At 41.2% G+C, this 23,372-nt stretch overlaps 2 protein-coding genes across 2 annotated transcripts; one reads left to right on the forward strand and one right to left on the reverse strand.

Moving 5' to 3' along the window:
- Window positions 1–1,636: 1,636 nt before the first annotated feature.
- Window positions 1,637–15,600, reverse strand: dhx16 (DEAH (Asp-Glu-Ala-His) box polypeptide 16). The gene is made up of 21 exons (XM_084358285.1): window positions 15,334–15,600; window positions 13,964–14,166; window positions 13,561–13,799; window positions 13,044–13,215; window positions 12,902–12,958; window positions 12,477–12,731; window positions 12,148–12,381; window positions 11,650–11,841; window positions 11,253–11,363; window positions 10,951–11,066; window positions 10,490–10,700; window positions 9,961–10,059; window positions 9,513–9,665; window positions 8,941–9,081; window positions 7,493–7,655; window positions 7,244–7,362; window positions 6,492–6,559; window positions 6,194–6,356; window positions 5,113–5,274; window positions 3,233–3,406; window positions 1,637–2,406 (listed from the first exon to the last, which is right to left on the reverse strand). The coding sequence occupies exons 2-21, from the start codon at window positions 14,159–14,161 to the stop codon at window positions 2,278–2,280; spliced, it is 3,156 nt and encodes a 1,051-aa protein (XP_084214411.1). The 5' UTR covers window positions 14,162–14,166; window positions 15,334–15,600; the 3' UTR covers window positions 1,637–2,277.
- Window positions 15,601–16,247: 647 nt separating this feature from the next.
- LOC311259519 (lysosomal thioesterase PPT2-like) lies at window positions 16,248–22,588 on the forward strand. The gene is made up of 8 exons (XM_084356739.1): window positions 16,248–16,900; window positions 18,250–18,403; window positions 20,191–20,286; window positions 20,384–20,491; window positions 20,632–20,715; window positions 20,800–20,884; window positions 21,382–21,436; window positions 21,619–22,588. The coding sequence occupies exons 1-8, from the start codon at window positions 16,742–16,744 to the stop codon at window positions 21,760–21,762; spliced, it is 885 nt and encodes a 294-aa protein (XP_084212865.1). The 5' UTR covers window positions 16,248–16,741; the 3' UTR covers window positions 21,763–22,588.
- Window positions 22,589–23,372: the final 784 nt, after the last annotated feature.

Consider the following 23,372-nt stretch of genomic DNA (forward strand, 5'->3'; position numbering starts at 1 on the left):
TATTCATATTTATAAATATTTTACATACTCCATATTTACACTGTGCAGCCGCCCTGTGCGATTCATGCTTGTATCCTGTCCAAACCGATTGTATCCAGCTGATTTTATTTATTTTTTTATTACTATGCTCTTTTGAAGCACGTTGCTACACACCCTGTGTGCATTACAGCTATAATCATGTGCAATTATCCTCCATGGTCATATTTATGAGTGAAAATTAAAAAAATAGTGTATATAGTCTTGTTATTGTTTATTACTTTACATTTTTTATATTATTCTCTTTTTTTCTTGCTTTGTTCTGTTTTACATTTTTATCTGTCGGTCACTGTTTTTCCCTCTGCTCTACATTTCCCCGCTGAGGTATCAAGTCTATCTCATCATATCATAAGTTTCCCTGTTATGGGACTAATAAAGGATCTTATCTTGTCTTTACAGCAGTCCCTACTAAGCAAAGAAACTTGAGTGCCAAAAATGAAAATCCCTTTGCAATTCCTTGTGCATGTTGCTGCATATATTGTCCAGAAGATGCAAATCTTCCTTTAAAGGTGTAACTTGTAGAAGGTAACTCCAAAAACATGTGGAGCAGCATTTCACCAGAGTAACAGACAGCTGCTGCTCTTTACTAGCAGTCCTTGCCTGTGGCTAGCTACTGTTAGCTAATTAGACAGTGGGCCTAGTTTGTCTGGACCGGGACCTGTTATCACAGGGAGAATCACTGCAGGTGACCGGGCCGCCTGATGTGAGAGTGAAGATGGCCTCCAAGACCGACGGAGTAAAGCAAAGTACAGAGGTGATTTACAGCCACCCTAAGGCATGGACAGGAGAGGCGTGCAACACTGTTGTTTCATCTCATTCTGTTGATAATGTTAGTTCATTGTTTCAGAGTTTTAAACAAAAAGTTTGGCCATATCTTACACATTGCTCCTTTAAATGCGTTGACCGTAGACTGAAGATAACCCAGAGAGCACGAGATGAGCGGTTTCATGTCACAACCATTTTCTTTCAACAAAAATATAGTGAATTAGAAGGAAGTGCAGGCCACATCTACTCATTGATGAGAGCCTTCTACTTCTGACAGTGCAGGGTGTAAACATGGTGTCCTCCTCAGCCGAGCTATAACCTCAGCTAGCTCAGTTAGCTAGCCTCTCGTCTATGTGTATCTACACACTTCCTTCTGTGCCGATACGGAAATAAGATAGTCCCTGCTCACAATGAGGTCTGTGGATTATCTTGTGTGTCCGGTTGGTGATTTCTGGAAATAGACATTGCTGTTGAGTTTTTTTATGTATTTTTGGCACCACAAGCTGAGTGTTAAGATAATCAAGAGAAGGTAGACATATGAGGCCGATATCTCAGAAACTAAGAGGAAAAATATGTATTTTTGCTTTTGGAGTAAACTTCAAAAGGAAACTTTATCCCAGACTCACACAGTCCCTTTGTGGCACAGCTCACCTCAGCCTGACAGGAGGATGATAGGAGGCTATTCAAATATGGCGTCTAAATATAACTTGCTCGAATGAATAAAGCTGAACTTCCTGGTGCAATTTAAACCAAGAAAACCACCATGATCCTGAGAAGTAGTAAACACTAATCTGATTACTAATCAGTGCGCTGCAAAATAACTGGGAAAAACAAGTGATTGTAAAACTTTATTGACGTAGAAAATCAAAACAAACAAGATAAGGAGCCTCACGTGAGAGGGAAACATCATTTGCAACTTAGTCTTTTGAGTTTGGTGGAGACTCCTTCACCTACTTGTCCATTTGCACACTTAACAGTGTGCTGCTTTCAGAGTTTGACAAAGCCTCTTTATTTAGGGAAAGTCAACAAAAAGCACCTGAAAAAACCAACAGTCTGAGCATGAATGAGCTGCAAAACCCACCCAGTGAGTCAGTAACGCTGCCGTCAATGCAGGAAACTCACATCCAAGTGCATTAAAGTTTCCTGGTTGTTGCCCAGCTGGTTTATGATTAAACCAGTCAGTCAGTTTGTGGCCTACTTCTTGCCGGACCCATCCCTCTGCTCCACGTGTCTCTGCTCAGGCTACTATGTGCAGCCAAAAATTTTATATGCTAAATGCCGATACCGTGTGAGCACGTAGCTACAGCAGATAACAGTTTCACATGTGAAGACAGGCTGGAACCATGTAGCTGTTTATGTACCAAACAACTACTTTTCCAACACTATTCCTCTTTATTTTTATGCATTTTTCTACTTTCACTGAGAGGAAGGGAGTGTTTACTTTTTCCATCTGTCCCCTGGGCCTCGGTGTCCTCTTCAGCCCAGCTCCTCTTTTGTTTTGCCCTGCTTGCGGGGCATCTTCTTGCTGCTGCTGTCCTCCAGCTCTTTGCTCTTGTAGTAGTGCGGCGCCACTTCAAGCAGCCAGCCGCTCTCTATCTCAATCACCTGGGGAGGGGGAGAAAGATATGGATCACTGTGTTTATAAAGGCAAGGATGTTGTTTAATACTGAACAGGAATAATTGACACACTTCCTCATTAGTGTGCGGTCTCATTCCCAGAAGCAGAAGTTTGTTTGTTTGGAGGCTTTGATACCAGACTGTGGACTCAATAAAAAGGTGCGACTCTGTTGTGTCATTTATATTTGAGCCTTTTCTGTGTTTAATGATTGTCAGACACGAATTAACACTGAAAATATCCGAGAGAGATTCAGATAAAGCAGACTAGAGCTGGGAATCACCACTGATTTCCTGATTTGATTTCACTTCAATATTTGTTCAGTCAGGATATTTCAGTTGTATTAACAATTATGCTTGGACATGAAAGGGATTCTGGGAGAACTAATGTTGTAAATTGTACAAAAAAAAAAAAACCTATTTTAAAAATATGAATTTTTACATAAAGAACTGAATTAAATGGTTTCAGAGATTTCAAGGGGCACTTGAACGCACCATAAAGTCCTTGTCCCTGTGCTGTGTTTGAAACTGTGACAGAGACAGCAGCAGTGCACATAAATAAAAAGTTTTTTAACATTAATAAGTCAGTGAGCCTTCAGAGATTTACTCACCAAAAGGGAAATCTACCAGCATTTCTTGGTGGGTGTTAATTTTTGACCCCAAGTCAGGCATCCATAGGAAAGGCCCACGTTGAGAGATCAATCTCTGGATTTTAAGTCTCGTTATCAGATCATTCAAACGAAGACAGATTTTAATTTGAAGATGGATTTTCTAAACCGAGCCCTAAAGCAGACAGCATCACTCTGAGCAGACCGACCTGTCTCATGAACTCCTTGGTGGTGAAGACCAGCTCGTGGTAGATGAGCCAGCGGGGCTGCTCCTCGAACAGAGAGCTGTTGGGGTGGACGTAGACCGTCTGCTGGTGCTTCACGGTCTTGTAGCCGCCTTTGCTCAGTCGCGCCGTGTGGTAGAAATATCCTGCGGTCACCGCCTGGAAGAGGGACAAGAGATGGAGGGAGAGGTGGATTATCACCGTGCTGGGTAGAAATAAAGGTGACCACAGCAGTATTATACAAAAAGAGCACTGTATAGTATAGAGTGGTATGTTGTGAATGTTTCGCTCATAGTCTAATGTGCTGTGACTACAGCGTATCGTCACAGTCATGTGAAACCCACTGCAGAAACCATATATTGTATTGTACTTGAATGTGGCGCTGGTAGGAATCAGCGTCTCACTCTGCACATCTGTAGGTGGTTTCGTGTGGGATTTGCTAACAGATGCCATCGAAACACAACTTTCAGACCTATTTTCCAATCTTGTTTTCACAGATGCACACAAACTGTCCACACCTGCTGTAATGTGGGCCAGGTGGTGCTGGGTGTGTTCACAAAGCTAATGCTCAAAGGGACAACATGGCACTGAAACACAGCTGACGGATAACATCCGTCACACGCACTCGTCATGCAGTGGCTCATTTTGCTTTACACTGGATCAACATTTTCAAATGACAAATTTTTTTTTTCCCCTTATGTTTGCATGTGTGGAGACATCAGTGCACTCTTTAGATGAGATCAGATATTAGATTGTATTCATTAAATTTGCATTAAACATTTTGTGATTCATTTTGCCTAATTGGTGGCAGGATTCTGACTGACACAGGCAAAGACAGCCTGTGATGAAAAAAGGTGTTACCAGACTAATAAAACAAACGCCCTTTGTTATCTCAAGTGCTTTAGGGGTGTGTTCACAACACACACACCCTGATATGAGAAGGTTATTCACACAGCTTCACTTCAGTGATGATTTCTCTCACATTATGTAATTTCAATTTGCAGAACTTTATCTTTTTTTTTTTAAGCCAAGGATCTATTATTAACCTCGCTTGAGGAGAGAAGCATCCACCCACCTAAAATGTTCTTGGATAAAAACAGGGGCTATTTCTGAGGGCGACCTTTCACCTCCCTCCATGGGGACAAGCAGAAATCCAAACACTGATAAAGCCAGACTCAAACTTCTTGTCTCACTTTGTTGACATATTAGAGTCAAACATGGGACTCTTACATCTCTTTTTATCCCTGTCAGTAAACCAGAAAATACTGTCAATAGCCATAAAAAAACGTGTAAAAACCTGCAATTTATACTAGGAATAAAACTGTAAAGCCTGGTGTATGTAGGTGCTACTGAAGTGGAGATTTCTGGCTCAGAGTATGAGAAAAAAAAAGGTCTTTAAAGATATGTATTGTTAAATTCCATACTTTTTTAGACATGTTATGTTTAAATATGCCAATGAGGCTTTCTAATTAAATGTGTGCTAATTTGCAGAAATGTCCAGAACAGAAAATGTCAGTGGAATAAACACCTAAATGTGGATCTTTGGTATTTTCTTTCCATTAGTCTGAAAGAAGACATGATATAGAAGCAAAAATAGCCAAAAAACAAAATCTCAAAATTGATCAGTGCATGAGATAATGCCGTTCTCACCTGCAATATAACTGTCAAAGTTTCCAAACTTTGAGTAAATTACAACTTATCCTCCCTTTTAATGTCTTATTTTCAATGCACTTCTTTGTCTCTCTAAAGCACTTTCAAATGCTTTGTGTCTGAATGGGGCTATATAACTAATCTAATGTTGAGATTCCATGTTTTTGTCAGGTGACTTTGGTAAAGCTGTGGGGGATTTTCTTTGAACCACTGACCTTGCGAATGGGCAAGTTGTCTCCATCGCTGCTGACCACCTCCACCTCAATACGATCCATCAGACCCTCCAGCTGGTCCCTGACATCCCGGGCTCTTCTCATGGAGCGGAACTGGATGAAGTTCTCATAGCACCACTGTGTGGAGTAACCGCTCTCCACCCACTGAGGGAGAAAGACATCACGACAGCGGTAAGCACAACACCTGGGCTCTACGTATGAATATGTCAGGGCTGTTGAAGGTTTACAGGCCATAGCTGTGAGACTGTGGTTCTCAACCTGTAGGTCTGGACCCCACACGGGGTCGCAAGAGAAAGCTGAGGGTTTGCGAGTCAATAACTTCATTAGAAAAACATATTTCTGCTGCACAAACTTGTCAGTCTTTCCTCTAATCTTTGTTCCAGCCATGCTAATAATGGCAGTGTTGGTCTTCTTGGTCCAGCCAATTATGTACACTCATTCAAGGTCCACAGAGGATGAATCCTACTGACTTTGGTGATCCCAAGACTTTTTTCTTTTTTTTACTTCAGGGGTTTTGAAAGACATGTAGATAAGTATCAGATGTATCATGTTCCCTACAGGATGGCAAATGGACTTGCAGTTCTGTCAACTGTAAATTAAATATATTTTATATGTGTATATAAGAAACCAAAGTACAGAAAATGATATTTGTTTATTAAGTCATTGTTCACTGAATTGATTCGAATATCCATCCTGTCCTTTTTTAGTAATAAGATAAGTTACAGGTTACATCTGTTTAAATGTTGCAGTGGACGGCTGTTGAACAGGTTTAAAGTAGTCTAGAAAAACACTGATGTTAACAAGACAGTGGGGAAGTTACATAGCTGTGCATACACCAAATGTTTGCATACCTGATAAAAAGAAACCTGAAAATTTGGTTATTTGAGACGAGGTGTAGGTGGAAGTGTTGACTCAACTCTAACTCAACTCTAACTCTCTGTCCTTCTCATGTAGGTAAATGGATGTATTAAACTAAACTGCATTTGACTACAACATTTCGCCTAATAGATTGATTTTGAACACATCTTCAGTGCTAACTGCTGCCACCCCGCCATGCTTTCACCTGCGTGTAGACGTTGAGCAGCACCAGGTGGTCTCCCCCGGGCACCACAAAGTTCATTCTGGCGTTGTCGGCGTGCACCACCTTGTCTTTGGGCCGGTAGAAAATAGAGTTGTTCACCGACAGCATGGCCGCTATCGTCAACACTTCGTTGGAACACTTGTACCTGGCAGGAGGCAGAGACAGGGAAATTACATGGAAATATAAAAAAATGCAGAGAGATAAGCAGAGAAGCGAAAGCAACAACAGTAAACATCAACCTCAAATGAGTGAGCCAATCTTTCTTGGACTGGAGACTTACTGCTCGGAGGCCAGGATCATCTTGCTCAGCATCGGGTCCACCGGTAGCTCAGCCATCCTGCGACCCAGCTGAACGCCGGCAAACAAGAAGAGAGAGATGTTTAAACAGTGAAAGACTTCATTCGTTTTTTTTCTAAAACACAGTAGAGTAGACATACCGAGGATGAAGTCTGAAAAACATCCTTAAAAAATTGATTCACAAGACTGGTGTGGCCATAAATTTTTTAAGCTGGAAACACAATGAGTCATCTCTCCCACAAGGAAGTCATGATGACACTGCATCACAAGCACCGGGTATATGCGGGCGATCAGAGTGAAGACAGACATAGATTATGCAATCAAAGCAAAAGTCACATATCTGTTATCTGTGATTAAAGTTAAGAATGAAAAACAAAAGTTGTCTGTCTGCTTTTCACCCTCTGCTGATTAACTATGAGAAGAAGGTGGAGTGGGTAGAATAATAAACCTCCTGCACTATAAAATGGGATCTGGAGCAACTGATGGCGTAAGAAAATGATTATAGACTTATTTAATAAGTAAAAAAATGTATACATTTTAAAGTCACTCTTTGCTTCCTCACTCTGACTTTAAGTGGACGTAGCTGGAAACATTTGGGATAATGTAAGTGAAGAATATGTAACAAAGATCTCGTCATGTTTAGACATTTTTATGCATAAATGTTACTTAAATCCTTTGGGTAAAATGTATTCCTACCTACAAGGTTTGACAAATACAAGATAAATGACTTTGTACCTTGGTGAGCTCTCCCAGGTGGTTAAGTGCTCCCAGGGCATACAGCTGCTCCAGCGCTAAGACCAGAGTCTCATGAGGAGGTGGGTCCATGAAGTCAAAGTGAATCAGGTCGTTGATGCCTGCAACCAAAACGTATTATCTTACTGGACAGTCACAGCCACCAAATAGTGATCTAATGTGCTCAAACTTCATAACTTAAATGTATGAAATGACATTATTCTGACAGTCTGTAGTGCTTCCACCCCTCACCTAAACTCTTCAGCAGAAGGACTACATTTCCCAAGTTGGTCCTCTGAATCTCAGGTACAGTCGTTTCCTCCATCTCATGTTTGAAGGCCCAGGCTGTGTAAAGCCTGAAACATTTCCCAGCAGCCACTCTGCCTGCACGGCCCGCTCTCTGGTTGGCTGAAGCCTGAGCATAAAACAAAACACACAGCATGATTCAGCAAAATATTGAGAGACCAATACAGAAACTTGAACCACCTCACATATGTACGCCTCTGCCAACCAGTCAAGCTCCCGTTTATAACCATGTCCGTCCAGACTTTGAAGGAATTTAATAAATGGTATAACGTTTATATTTGGCTGAATGAAGTTAAAACTATCAAGACATGTATGAGTCCAGTGAAAAACATTGAAAGAAGTGTGTCTCAATGGGGGCGGTATCGCCACCTAGGGGGCTTTTGGAGAATGTCAGGAAGGGCAGGAAGCAAAACTTTTGAAAGGTCGTTGAGGTGTTCTTGGGGGGAGTTTGCGAGTTTGCGAGTTTACACCAGAAAATCACGACAAGACGAGTTCAAACTTGCATCTACTTGCAAGAATGTGGTCCGCAACTTTTCTAAAGCATACTTGTGTACAACAATGCGGCGAGATAAGACGGTGTATTATGTCATAGCGACTGCTCTGAAGAGCAACAACTCTTCACTTCAGTGTTTCTCTCAGCTTTCTGCAGCACAGCTTCATGCTGCCTTCACGGGAACGGGACGTCAGAGTATCATTTATAAAAATTCACCAACATGGCCTTCACCGTGTCAACAATTAAAAGCTTCTTCTTCTTGAAAGCATTATTTTTTTTCCAGGTGATATATTGCAAACCACTGTGTTCTCACCGTGGTAACAAATTAACAAGTGGAATATTCTGCTGTTGGAGTTTCCCTGAAAGCAACTTAGCGTCGAGCATCCAGAAACACACTATAACACCATTACATTTGAGTGTTTTTGTAGGATATTATGATGTAACAGAGAAGTTGACCGTTGACCTATTATGATATATGTCATTATTTCATTCTAGTAGACATTTGTTTGATTTTTTTCAGAAAACCCACAAATTCTAATCGGTTCATGATTGAGTCCAGGTGAACGTTTGTGTCACGTTTGATACATTCTCTCAAGGCATTCCCGAGAAAGCGTGTTCACAAGAATAGGACAGACAACCCGCGAACATAATGCATATTTTGCAATGCTTAAAAATGCACACACACACGGTTTAAACATAACAGCGAATGCACCGATAAAACGCCACACCTGGACAATCGCCTGTAATAAAATAGCACAACTCGTCGCCTGCACATGAGTGCTTGATTACAGCATTTGGAAAACATGCTCGTTCACTACAATACTACATAAAATGTACCTTCGCTTCACTCCAACACTGACGTCCCACTTGTTAAACATTAAGAAAACCGGTGAGCAGTTACCCGTGAGCAGGGCGTGACGATGAGTGACTCCATGCCGGTGCGGGCGTTGTAACTCTTCTGTTTGCAGAAGCCCGGGTCAATGACGTAGATGATGCCATCTATGGTCAGTGAGGTTTCTGCTATATTGGTAGCCACCACCACCTACGAGTGATAGGGAGAGAACACGTGGTGCCAAGAGATAAAGTTAGAAAGCACTGCTCAAACAAAGTGAATGAAGATTAAATCCAGCTGTTACACAATAGGAACAAAGATGTGATAAAACCCTCAAATCAAGGCTTTCATCAGACAAAACTGGTACAGTAAATCTGTCTGGCACAGCTTATTGTGCTGCAGCAGCCTCTATTGGTGAACAATAGCATGGAAACTTAATCTGGGCAAATATGAGATGGCTCTGATGTTGTAAACAGGCAGCAGAAAGCTTTATTTATATGGCTCAAAGAAATAAACTCTTTGTCATCATTGGCTGACCATTTTGTGTTTGCCAAGTTGAAATATTAATCCTACAGTGACCTACTACATCCAGGCCATTTTCTGTATTCTGTATTCTCCACAGACACCAGACATCGTCTCACCTTACGGGCTCCGGGTGGAGTTGGGTTGAAGATCTTCGCCTGCATGTCTGATGGCAGGTTGGCGTAGATAGGGAGGACCAGCAGCTCAGCTATCTTCGATCCAAGCCGCCTGCATCGCTCCTGGAGCATCTCGCAACACGCTTCGATCTCCTCCTGCAAGACACACAAAGGGGTTAAATAGTCCACCAACACACGAGGACACAAAGTAAGGATTTACCCTTTTGTAGCAATATCCTTCAATACTGGTAGTGAGTAAACAAAGTAACTGTGGTCACTTTCACCCACTTTTACCAATGTTTACAATATATAGAAACAATCTGAAGTGAGCCAAACAGGTCGACACAGCAGATATTACACACACATGCACACTAAACACCATCTCTGGTTACAACTGCAGCCAAAACTTTGAACCTCTTGATAAATATGTCATGCTTGATATAAACAATACCTGTCCAGTGAGGAAGACCAGACAGTCTCCAGGAGGCTGGGTGACGTGGATCTGCAGCACTGACACCACACAAGCTTCCAGGTAGTCTGCCTCCGGAGCCTTGACAACACAACACAACACAACACAACACAACACAACACAACACAGGTGCAGACATCAACAGAACAGTTTGATTTTGGGGGTCAGGAGTTCTCATTTGACCCTGAGAAACTTAAATATCCTTTATAACACATCTTTCTCTTTAAAATGCTATGGGAGCTTGGAGGCCCATAAAAAGCTGTAAACCCATCTGTTTTATTTATTGTTAATTAGTTTCATAAAAATACAAACATCTATAAATGAGTGAGAAAACAAAAATAAATGTTTTTTGGTTTTTTTTCTTTTAAAAGTAGCCTGGTAAAAAAAATCATTCAGTGTCATTATATCACTGTCCTTTTTCCTTCAAGCAGCAACCATAAACCAAAGAATTCACCAACTGTTCATTAAATGTAACGTTCACAAGATCTCAAATAAACATCCTAGTTCCTACTTTTGTGTAGAAGATATCGACGGGGAACCTCCTGCCGGGGATCCTGAAGACAGGCGCGTCGTCAAAGAAGCAGGAGAAGCGCTCTGTGTCCAGAGTGGCGCTGGCCACCAGCACCTTCAGGTCCGGTCTGAACCTGGCGATGTCCTTAATCAGACCAAACAGGATGTCTGTGTGGAGCGTTCGCTCGTGGGCCTCATCTATGATGACCACACTAAACAGAGGGAGAAACAGAGAGTGTGGGGAGAGAGTTGAGCACAACATACATAAATACCTGCAGGTGTTCAATAAGTGTACATGAACATATTCATTAGAAATGTGAAGCTGCAGAGAGGAACTGTGGGAAGTTGACGGGCTAGAAATGATGTCAGGAAATGGGATGTCAGGCAGGAAAAAGTGAACTGAACAGGTTTAAAGATCAACTCTCCATGATGACCAGTTTGTGACTCCCTTGTTTGCATTACCTGTAGCTGGCGAGGTCGGGCTCGGTGAGAAACTCCCTGAGCAGCATGCCGTCCGTCATGTACTTGAGCACAGTTCTCTCTGACGTGCAGTCCTCAAAACGAATACTGTATCCCACCTGGAGGAAGCAGTAATATGAAAACACTGATTCAAGAATTTTTAACCACCTCAAATTGTTTTAAAGAAATAGTCAATAATGGACAACGGCAGGACACACAAACATGACACAGTATAATTCATTGCTGTACAGATCTTTAACTGAATGTGTTTCTGATGAAGTGGTGTGATAATGTGCTGAGCTCACCTCATTCCCAAGCTTCACACTCATTTCCTGTGCCACTCTGGCTGCGACTGACATGGCTGCCACCCTGCGAGGCTGTGTACATCCGATCTTCATGCCTCCTTGAGTGTAGCCCTGACAGAACATTTTTCAAATTAAAAAATATGCAGTTTCACAACATTTTAGACCATTTTATTCCTATATTTCTGTGTGAAAAGCTAGAGCAGTTAATTCATTATCAACACCCAAAATCCTTAGTGATAAAACTTGCTAAAATGTCAGATGTGACCAACTACAACCATTACATCTGTCATTTAGTGAGTTTTGATGCTCTCCACTTTGATTTTTCATTCCATCTGCTTCGCTTGGGCGCTGATCATAAGTCTTTTAATGTGACGCTATTATTAGATTCGGCACTCACATCTTCCAAGAGGTACTGTGGGATCTGGGTGGTCTTTCCGGAGCCCGTCTCTCCCTCAATGACGAGGATCTGGTGCTCGCTGATGGCAGCCAGCAGGTCCTCTCTGTAGGGGAAGATGGGAAGGCTGCGTCGTACCTCCTGCATGGACTTTTTGTTCAGCTCCGCCTGGGACAGAGACGGGGCCTCCTGATCCTGAACACAACAGGGTTGGAAGAAAAAGGCCACTTCAGCTCACTGGCATTGTCTAGTCCACAGTGGTATGGAATGAGTAGGTGGGAATGAGTTGTTTTTTTATTTTAAGACACACAAACAAATCATATATGGACACATAGGCTGTTACTGTTACTTGTTATCTTTTTCGGTTTGCCCTCTCACTCTCATAAAAAGAAAACAAGTGGAGGATTTTCTTCAGTACTCAAAAACTCTTCATAACTGAAACTCAGTCTAAGTAACTCTGTGTGTTACTGCCTCAAAAGTATTGTCACAAGTAAACCTCACCTTTTCCGCCCGAGTTCCCTTCATGGTAATGGCGGTGCTGACAAAGTCGATCATCTCATCCTCCTCCAGGATCAGCTCGTACCTCTCCTGCTCGCGCCTCATGCCTTGCTCTCGCTCCCTCTTGGCCCCGAAGCTGAGGGAGGCCGTCTTCAGCCTCTCCTCCTCCCAGCGGCCTTGCTCTCCTCCGAGCTCCATTGGAGTTTCCTCCAGCTCCAGGTCCCTCTGGGGCACCTCCTGGTCAGTGTAGAGGGGGAAGGAGAGAAAGAGTTGAACAACTGCACCTACGCACAATTTACTAGTTATTAGTATGCGACATCAGTCGTTCCTACCTTGCTTCTCTTCTCTTCCGGCATGTAGTACCTGTTTTTCCTCTCCTCCTGTTCCCTAGCACCGGCCTTTTTGTAATCTTTAGCCAGGTCCCGAAGGGTGCGTTTGTATTCCAACTCTTTTCTCTCCCTCTCAGTGAGATCGTCTGTAGCGAAAAGGTACTCATCGTCATGGATCTCTGCCTCCAGGTCCTCCAGCTTCTCTGACTCTCGCTTCTTTAGATAATCCCACCGAGAGCGCTTCCTCAACTCTGGCAACTAGAACGAGAGAGGACAACAAAGGATCAGAGGATGCGCTGTCTTTATTCCCCAAGACAACATACAGTAATGCCCAGAAATAATGTTCTTACGACGTCTACATGTGAGAAAATATTCTGTTTAAAGATGATGTGATTTTTTCAGTACAAACGAAAACCCTGCTCATATACCATGTTCTTCTGACCATCTTCAGCCAACTTCAGCCTCTTCTGAGCTTCCTCGTAAGCCTGCAGGAAAAACAAACAACAGGTGAACGTGTTTACCTGCTTAACAAAGATGCATGAGCTGTGTCGTAATTTCCTCGTCTCAAACCTTTTTGTCAGTCCTCTCGGTTATGTTACGGGTCTTGTCTTTGTCTTTCTGCTTCACTCGCTCAGCAAAAGCATCTCTCTCCTCGATGTCCTGCTGTCGCTCTCTCTCTTCCTTCTCCCACTCTTCCTCTTCCTCCTCATCTTTCTTGTCAGACTTTTGGCCTGAATTACCCCTGATGTTGGAAAAACAAAATGCATTAAACCACAGCTTCTGTACAACATTCAAACTTTTTTATTATCAGTACAAAAGCCTCCTGAGTGGTCCGGCGCTTTTTATACTTGGTTGATCTCCCCCTATTTTCCCAACCACTGGTACAGAAAGTTAACTTGCAAATATTTTCTGGGGTCGATCTCCGTTTAACGAGATGAGCTATGAGCCAAGTACTCAGACTAGGACTTCACGTTAACATATCTGGTCTTTTCACAGACAAGAATGAAATTATCTGAATTGTTTTTATTAAGTGTTTTGGAGCTGACAAACCAAACATAACAAAGTCAGTACATGGTATCTGGATTACCTTTTAGGTGCTTCCTCTTCACTTGAAGACTCGCTCTCTTTCTTCTGTCTGATGTGCTTCCTCTTGTTTCCTTTGTCCTTGTCTTTGCTTTTCTTTTTCCCCTTCTGCTTCTCCTTCACAGTGTCTCCATCACTTTCGCTGTCCTCCAATAACGTGTATGTCCGATTCCTCTTGTCCATTTCAATGGCTTCCCGCTCCAGCGCCCGCGCCGGTTTCTCAACAACCTGCTTGCGAGGAATCTGTAACACACAGTGGTGAAAGATTTTTAGAGGTTTCATTCCCACTAAAACTTCACATAATGAAAAGGCTAGCGACTACCGCACTGTGTGAGGCATTTAAAGTTCGTGTAAATATGGCATGGCAAGTACTGACAAAGAGAGATGATAGAATTTGATAAATGTACCTTGTCAAAGAGCTCCTCCGCAAAGGCAATGACACTTGGGTCGATGTCAATCGTGCCAGTCTGCTCGAGACGATGCACTAAGTCCTGAGAACTCGATGCTTTCCGTGCAGTGCCGATCATGAATTGAGACACATATCTGTCACTCAACCCGAGGATGTCATGGAGACGGTCGTTCACCCACTGCTCTAGATTGGCCATGGTGCCTGGGGGAGCAGTCACAAATCAAGAATATCGTTATACGAGATCCAGGTGTAGATGTAAGTCACACAGGAACTGATGCCAGGAACCAAACATCCAAAAAGTATTTGTCCTTTGTGCAAACCTGTAGTCAGTAAGAATGAAATGGCTGCAAAGTTTTCTAACAACATTACAGTAGCATAGCTAACTGTACAGAAACAATTAGTCAGTTGACACATAGTCAACACACCGGATTTCAGTTTTGATAAATAATTTAATAAGGTTTTTTTTATAAAAACTAGTTGGATCTTCAAAAGGACTTTTCCTCCTTTTGTTATATTAAAGTTGCATAATCTATTTGGCCTTATACTGTGTAAGAAATGATGAGAGATTATTTTAAGATTTGGTTCTGAATATTTTGAAAGGTTGTGACAACTTTTTGGTTGATCTGCTAGAACAGCACACAAGACAACGTAGGAAACATCAATTAGAACCATTTTCATCTATAAATCTATATTAAATAAGAAATTAAGGAAAGACATTCAAAAGCTATTTACTTCAGATTCTTGGATAATATATAATACACATACCAGTAATTAACCTGACCTGTATTACTGAGATCACAGTTAAAGGTGTTGTTGTGCTGGACTACATTATATTGTCAGGTGTTGCTTGTTTGTCCTCAATACAATGCAGTCCAGCAGAACACCACTGATGTTAAAAAACATAGTTTAATTAACAGCTTAATGAAGGTATCATACACTGGGGCTAAACTCAGTGGCAGAGCAGTTGTATTTTGATGGCACTGCGTTTAACTTTGTCCTGCATTTGTTAAGCTTCATATTTTGGTTTTGCTTCATGTTTGCATCTGTATCGTTCTGTACGTTTGTCCTCTGCATTTTGTGTGACTAAGGTTGTATTAAAGATTACAGATGACATATTATAAAAGTAAGAGTTAGATATTTGTTGGACAGTTCACTTTTTACCCTGCGAGACGTGAACAGGTGAGCCACCAAGTTCATTTCATGGACTTCCCTTGTTGGTGTCACTGTTAGTGCGTTAATACACCTTCAAATGACAGTGAACTATTCTACCATTTTTGCAGTCACAGTTTTACTTTAGATTAAGACCTTGTGATGAGAAGCGCTGCTACTCTTTCTATGAGACAAAAGATGCTCACCAACTTCACTTACCGCTTATCAAAACGCTCAAACAACGTTGTTGTTATGGTAGAGGTAGCGGGCTGTGAGTTAGCTAACTCAGCTAACACCAGCGACAAATAAGTTGTTAGCTCACAAGTTTCCGGTGAGGACACTTAACGGATACGTCCATCCGTCCGCAGCCATGTAGAAATATTCATCTGTGTCTTTATTTTTTCAAAAAACACGAACTAACTAATATAATCGATACATGTTTTGCCTGCTTAGCTTAGCTTGACGCACGCTGAGCATGAAAGCGGAAACACGTCATGTAACATTAACAGACGAAGAAGAAGAAGAAGAGCAGAGCGGCATCAGACCGAGGCTGCAGCGCTACTGCCCCCATGCGGCCAACTTAAAAACAACAACAGTAATTATTTAATTATTTAAGGAAACACTGCACAAAAACAGAAACGTCTATATCATTTTAAGGGCTCTTTACCACTCAGTTTTCAATTCTCCATTTAATCAAGTAGTGAAAAATATCAACAAGTGAAGAAATAAAATAAAAAACGTTAAAGGGACAATATTTAGTTTTGGAGAAGAAATTCAAACTGAGAATTTTAATACTTATAATATTAATTAGGAATAATATAAACTCAGAAACAAATGCTGGGGGGCGGAGACACCATTCACCCTATTACAACACACTGTACCATCAAAATGATTTTAAAGCTGCTATTTAAAGGTAAAAACGTTACATGTTGCTTTAAATGGGCACTGTGTAGTTTTGAAAAGGAAATCCAAAGTCAGAATTTTCATATTTACAATATTAATGAGATCATAATACAAACTACATTTTTTTTAATCTTTTCAATAAATGAATCAACAAGCTGTTCTCAGAGGAAAATAAGGTCCCCAGAACACTGTTTGAAGCTAGAAGGGTGGCAGGGTCCGCCAAGTATAAACAAAGTAAAACAGTCACCGCAATGCTGATTTTTCCGTGAAGCTCCAGAAAAGTTTTGTGGACTACGAAACTTTAAATGATTTTCCATCCACATGGGGGCGAGAAGATAATGAGTGAATTTTCATTTTTGGGTGAACTTATCCTTTAAATCTGAGTAAAAATCCCTGTGTTTGTACACTCTTATCAGGACATGATCTAATAACAACAACAACAATAATAGTACTTGTAATAAGCCTCATACAGATTTTATATTTATGCTATAATGAACACCAACTTACAAAAAGCATCTCAGACCACACACTGCCACAGGAGGAGTGTCCAGGAAGGACGCGCTCACATGCTCTCCAAGTCAAAACAGAAGGTGAAAGGATCGATAATTAACATATAATCACTCATCAACACCGCTGAAGATCTCATCAGCTCGAGGTGAAGTCTGCCTGCGGTCCCTTCTGTCGACCCTGCTCGGCCAGAGGTGTCACCTGTGACCGGGAGGAGATGAAGACCAGCCGAGGATCCCCGGTGTCCCTGCTGCTGCTGCCGCTGCTGCAGCTGCTGACAGGGGTTTGTGTTGACGGATACAAGCCTGTCATCATCGTGCATGGCATCTTTGACGGACCCAAGGAGTTCAAAACGCTGTCTCTCTACATCAACAAGGTAGGACATCTCCAAACAGGTGCGAACATGTGGAAAAGTGTCCTGAAGTCCTCCGTTCAGTGTCGTTAGAGTCAGTGATGGAAGAGGAGCACACGAATCTGCACAAGTGAAAGTATAAAACGGTGTAAAAACAAGGAAGTCAAGTCCTGTCTTCAAACAGTCATCAAAGTAAAAGTACAAAAGTATAAGCGTCAAAATGTACTTCAAATCAAAGTAAGAGTATTCACTGTGCAGAATGACTCATTTCAAATTTTCAAGATCAATTTAAAGGAGCACTATGTAGTTTTGGAGAAGAAATTCAAACTCAGAATTATTATTTACAATATTAATGAGGTAATACTACAAAATCAGAAATATTTCTCTTTTCCACAAGTGAGTAAACAAGCTGTTCTCTGAGGAAAATAAGGTCCCAGGACACTGTTTGAAGTTAGAAAGGTGGCAGGGTCCGCCACATATAAACAAAGTAAAACTGAATGAAATTGTGGAGGCAAATGTTGTACTTCTAACTCACTTTAGATTAACTTGTTTTATTGAAACAAAAGAAAAAACTCTGATTCCAATATCAGAAAAATGCTGAATATCAGATCTGATACTCGATCGACAGACAGTATACTGTAGAGTATACGCATACATGTAAATACATGTATAATTTACTTTTATTTGTATTTTTGACACTGAAGTACATGTGATATCAGATACTTTTACTCAAGTACTATTTGTATGGGTGACTTTCACTTTATCAAGCTAGCATTTTAAAAAATCTTTACTTTTACTAAGTGTAACTTTTGGGTACTCATTACAATACTGTCTGGATCTGGAAAGTAACTAGAAACTAAAGTTATCAAATAAATGTAGTGAACTAAAAATATAAATAAAATGGACATACAAAATTATACGGCAGTACAAGTACAGTACTTGAGTAAGTGTACGTACTTAGTTACATTCTGCTACTGATTAAAAGTGATGTTAGTTTGGTCCATGTGTGTCTTTAACTCTTTATGAACCTGCTGTTCATATTTTACTCACCAGTGAAGCAACATGATAAACTTGATGAATTGTGTAAAACCTCAGACTTCCCCTTTAACTCTCGAGGACATTCAGGGTTTTTCTGACGGCAGGCAGGTTTCAAGTGAAGTGAAAATCAGGGAGCGGTCTCAAGGTAACCGTTTCTGTTCCCCCGGCACTTTCTATTCCTCAGTATCAGTTTTGTTTTGGAGGAACGTCTGAGTGAGCTGGCTGATAGCATCTTCAGTCTGCTGGTATTTGATTTAATCACTGTGCTCCTGTTAATCTGTTCCCCCCCTCTGCCACTCACTTCCTTTTTTTTTTTTTTTAACTCCCTCTCCCAGGTGCATCCAGGCACCGAGGTGACGACGATCTGCTTGTACAACTACGTGTCCAGTCTGAAGCCGCTGTGGAAGCAGGTCCAAGGCTTCAGGACGGCCATCGACTCCATCATGAAGAAGGCTCCCGATGGCGTCCATCTTCTGTGCTTTTCACAAGGTCCTCTGACACACTCCGTTACACACTCTTAAACATTTCATTTCATTTTTCCTTTCTCCTCATTTATGAAATGGGCTGGACAAAATAATCGAAACACCTGTTTGTATAATGCAATACTGTTCAGCAATACCACAGCCTGCCTGGAAACGATTATAAAGTTCGATAAACTCCTTTCTGCAATAGTTTAAATTAAAATAATTAACATTATAGCCTTCGTGCCTTCATACTGCTCTAGTTTCAGCTACCTAATAAACTGGTGAGTGTGTATTTTTCAGAGCTATTCGTCTCTGAACTGTCATCTCATACATAGATGTGATGGATCTGGTGAGTGAGAGGAGAGGCGTCAGTGAGTCTTTCAGAGGCCGAGATGACTTCTCTCTGTAAGATTATCCTAATCTTTGATAAACGTTGACGATTTATAATTTGGCTGCAAGGACACAAGAGGTCCCACAGAGCGAGAGGGGACACAGTGTCTGTCTAATGAAGGTCAATTTAACAAAATAACCACCGTGAGTGTGAAGGAGTGGCAGCACAATGTCTTATCTGCCCTTGACAAGGTCTCTCTCACTTAATGTACAAACACACACACACACACACATATATATCATTATACCACAGGCCTTCAACTTCCTCTTCCACTCTTGTAGCACCGAGATAAGTACCTTTTTTTAAACCCAACCGGCTCCCAGTTCTACATTTCATTTTCATTATCATGTCTCATGCATTGGATGAAGAAAACATATTCACAAACAAGATTGTCAATCTTTTAACCTCAGGTTGGACCAGAGTACAGGAAGTAGAGCAGAAGTAGATGTTTCAGGTTTCTGTACTTTACATGAGCATTTAGTTTTGCGACAGCTTTTTGCTTTTCCTCCCTACATTTGAACACAAATATCTGTAATTTCTACCACTTAGATTTTCAAATCAGGCTTGTGACTTTAATTTTAATGCATGTATTTGATTATTGATTATTTTTATTTGGGGTCATTTCACGCCACCTTTCCAACATCACAAGACTGATTTCAACCTATCAGTGTGATGTAGCAGTACGAAACGACGTAAAAGATCCTGAAAGATGCTTCACCAACACAAAATGTTAATATTTGTTACGTCCTGGGAAAGAAACTCAACAACCAGCGATCTTTCTGGTGTGTTTATGAACAGCGGGGACAAATCTTTTGGCTTTGCACAGAAAGGGCCGGTAGAAATATCCTTCAGAGGGAAACTTGTTACTTTTATACTTGTGTACATTTCAGAGTCAGTACTTTATTACTCTTACTTGAGTAAAGAAGTTGAATCAGTACTTTTACCACCTCTGGGTTGGACACACAGCTGTGATTATATCCCCTAAAACCAAAGCAGCTCATCTGAATTCAGCCATTAGTCGTTTTATTAGTAGTACATGTGTTATCAGCTCAGAGTTTTCCAGGTCATTTGCTGGTTGCAGCTTCTTAAATGTGACCATTTGCTGATTTAGTAAATCAGGAGTGTTTGGGTTTTGGAGGTTGGTTGGACAAAAGAGGTGATTTGAAGACGTCAGCTTGGAAACTGTGAGGAACATTTTTCACAACGTTTTTTGACATGCTGTTGACTGAACTGTTAATCGATTACTTGTGAAATTAAAGGGCAGATTCAATCGATAATGAAAATGTAGCTCTGTTGCTAATTAGAAAAGTGTTTGATGATAATGAACATCACAGCTGCAATCGTGGCTGAGGATTGTTGAACACAGGAAGACACTGGTCTGTCTAACTCAAACTTGTGTCTTCTCCTTTTTTTTTTCTAAGGTGGTCTTATTTGTCGAGCGCTTCTCTCCACGATGCCAGACCACAACGTTGACACCTTCATTTCGCTGTCGTCGCCGCAGGCCGGACAATACGGAGGTCAGAGAGCTTCATTTTAAGTTTGAGGCATGTCTAGATAACTTTGTCCTCCAGGGAGTTTGCAATACAGTGAGTTTCTCGCCGTCTCGTTCCACAGACACAGACTACCTGCGGTGGGTGTTTCCTGATTGCATGAAGAAGACGGTGTTCCGTATTTGCTACAACAGACTTGGACAGAAAGTGTCTATTTGCGACTACTGGAACGGTGAGAATGAGGAAGGAGGTCTGCAGTGATTCGAGAAGCTGAAAGTATTAACTGTAACTGAGGAGAACCTGCACATGGCAGTGCATCCTCGCCTTGAAGAGACGTACAACAAACACAATATATGCATGTTTTCTCCACAGACCCTCACCAAAGGCCCCGCTACCTGAAAGGCAACGGCTTTCTGCCGCTGCTCGACGGTGACAAACCTCACAACAAAATGAAAGGTAATGAATTGACTCCCCGTCACGGCCATTATGTGCATTGTTAAAGGAAAAAATAACCACATTTATTCCATTTCACCTGGTCAGCATGGAGGGGAAACTTCCTGCGCATCAACAAGCTCGTGCTGATTGGAGGACCGGACGATGGCGTCATCACACCATGGCAGTCCAGGTTTCACTGTCCTCAGTTACACTTCATACACACACTGTTTTAATGCGCCTGTGATAAAAAAATATATATATTTTCAGTAATATCACTCATAGTGCCACCAAGAGAAGAATCTCTCTCCTCCCCTTTTTACCAAACATCTCTCTATAATATGAGTGAGAGTGACCCTCCCTGATTAAGTAACAGCCAAACAGACATTTGAACACATTTATTGTTTACGAGATAAGTATATTGACGTGTAAAGACAGAGGAAGACAACTACAGTGAACACATCGGGACGTCCTTCAAATGAAAATCACGGGTGTAGGTTTGGTTTCAGACGTGGAGGCGGTGGAGGAACATGAAGACCGAGGTTCTTCAGCAAAAACAGAAAAAAAACAACCTTTAAATCTGCCTAGAAGTGACAGGGCCCGCTAAATGTTTGTTCAGGGAACTGTTTCAGACACTAGAAGTTTCTCGATCTCTCTACCTGGACTGACTGTTTCCTCTTTCCCACACAGCCACTTTGGATTCTATGACAGCAACGAAAACATTGTAGAAATGAGGAACCAGGAGGTGAGTCGCAAACCCACATCTATATTTCCAATCAACTCTGCTAATCTGTATCACATAAATTGCATCACTTTAATGTCAAATCGAAACCCTTCTATGATTTTACTACAGGCCACGTTTAATTTGATTTCTCTCTTCTCCTATTTTGTAATAACTCGGCTTTCTCTTCCTCTCTCCCGCTTAAGTTTTACAAGAACGACACGTTTGGGCTGAAGACGCTGGACGCTCGTGGGGACGTTACGATGTGCGTTCACTCTGGAGTGAAGCACACTCAGTGGCACTCCAACTTCACCGTGTTCATGAGCTGCATGGAGAAGTGGCTCACATGAAGCCAACTCGCTCACAGTGTGAGGGATGTTAACGCAAAGTGCTGTTCAGCTGATGAACTAACTGAACTGATTCAAACTAACTAATCTGATCCAGACAGACACTGTTATGTTTGGAAATACTGTAGAAATGGCTTGTGCTTGTGCAAAGGTGTCCAGATGACTGATATTTTATTAAAAAATGATGAAAAACAAAGCATTTACCAATGAATTTTTGTCCGAACAGTCATGATCCTTTAGAAAATGACTCTAATAGCTTCGGTGATCCCATAACTCTGCCCTCAAGTGCCACCATGACCTTGACATTTTCATAATATTTGATAAAAAGATTCATGTTTTATTGAGGATTTATAATAACTGTGATGATCATTGTCATCTAGCAGTATCAGAAGGTTAAAACTTTTTAATGACATTCCCGCCAGCCTCTGTTGTAATGTGTTTATTGTCTATTAGCATGCTATCACGCTTTAAATACGTCAATTCACACCTGGCAATCGAAATGTCTTCAAACGTGACCACTTGTGATCAGATCTTATCTGCTGTGTGTGCAAATAAACACATAGAGACAAGTGGACACAATGTTTTATAGAAAGGTGGAATTAACTTTTTGCTGAATTTACAAGAAGGCCCAGGTGTTAAAGAAATTGTCCGAGACAATGTTTCATAAAGGTTGTGAAGGTTGTTTTACTCAACAACTCACAAAATTGTGCAATTTTTTTCCGGGGAGTCTGGGGACTTTCTCACCCAGCAACAAAGCCTATATTGATTTATTGTGTTTTTGTAGAATTTGATATGTTAAGCATCAATAAAATGTTGTCTTCTTTCATGAGTTTTGTGAAAACAGTGAAAGCATTTGAAACAGTGTGTTTAAACAGCTGCATTACGTTGGAAAGTGAGACACATTTTGGACACGGAGTAGCCGAGTGTGAAAAAACTCACACTTAAGGAAAGAAACAACTTAATGTAGTGCATTGGTGGTATTGCAGTCACTAGTTTAACAGTGGAATCCATTGAAACAGACATCTGCATATCTTGGCAGGTAAGAGAGCCCAAATACATCATTAGCATTTACAGTAAACGAATGGAAATCAGGAAGCGTGCTTCACCTGAATCCATTTTGTTGAGGCTCCTTTTTGTGGTGTGAGTCAGCAGTCCTTCAGTGTGGCCTGGGACACATTTGCGTACACACTGCTGCATTTTTTAAATATTTGGAGTGCATATATCTCACGACATTAACATATTCCTTTTTGGAATAACTATGCCAAATTGTGAGCAAAAAAATAACTAAAGATCAGTCAATATTAATATCTGCTCTGTGATGCATTTTGTGTTCAGACTTTATATATATATAACAGTTTTAAAGTAGTCATCATCTGTGTTTTCACCTTCCTCTGAACCAGAAGAGGCTTTCATATACGACCAAACTATCTATGTTCTTGTATTTTTAGTGGTTTTAAATTTCCCTTTCAAGAAACATCCTTAAATAGTCCTCACTAGGACAAAGTGAGTCATGCATGATGGCAATACATGAGCAAAAACAAATAAAATGCTGCCCCCTAGTGGAGGAAAACTGCTTCGTCCTCCACTCTTTTGGTGCTCTTCTGACACAAATG

The sequence above is a fragment of the Pagrus pagrus genome, assembly GCF_965226575.1.
Source record: "Pagrus pagrus genome assembly, chromosome: 7".
NCBI lineage: Eukaryota > Metazoa > Chordata > Actinopteri > Spariformes > Sparidae > Pagrus > Pagrus pagrus.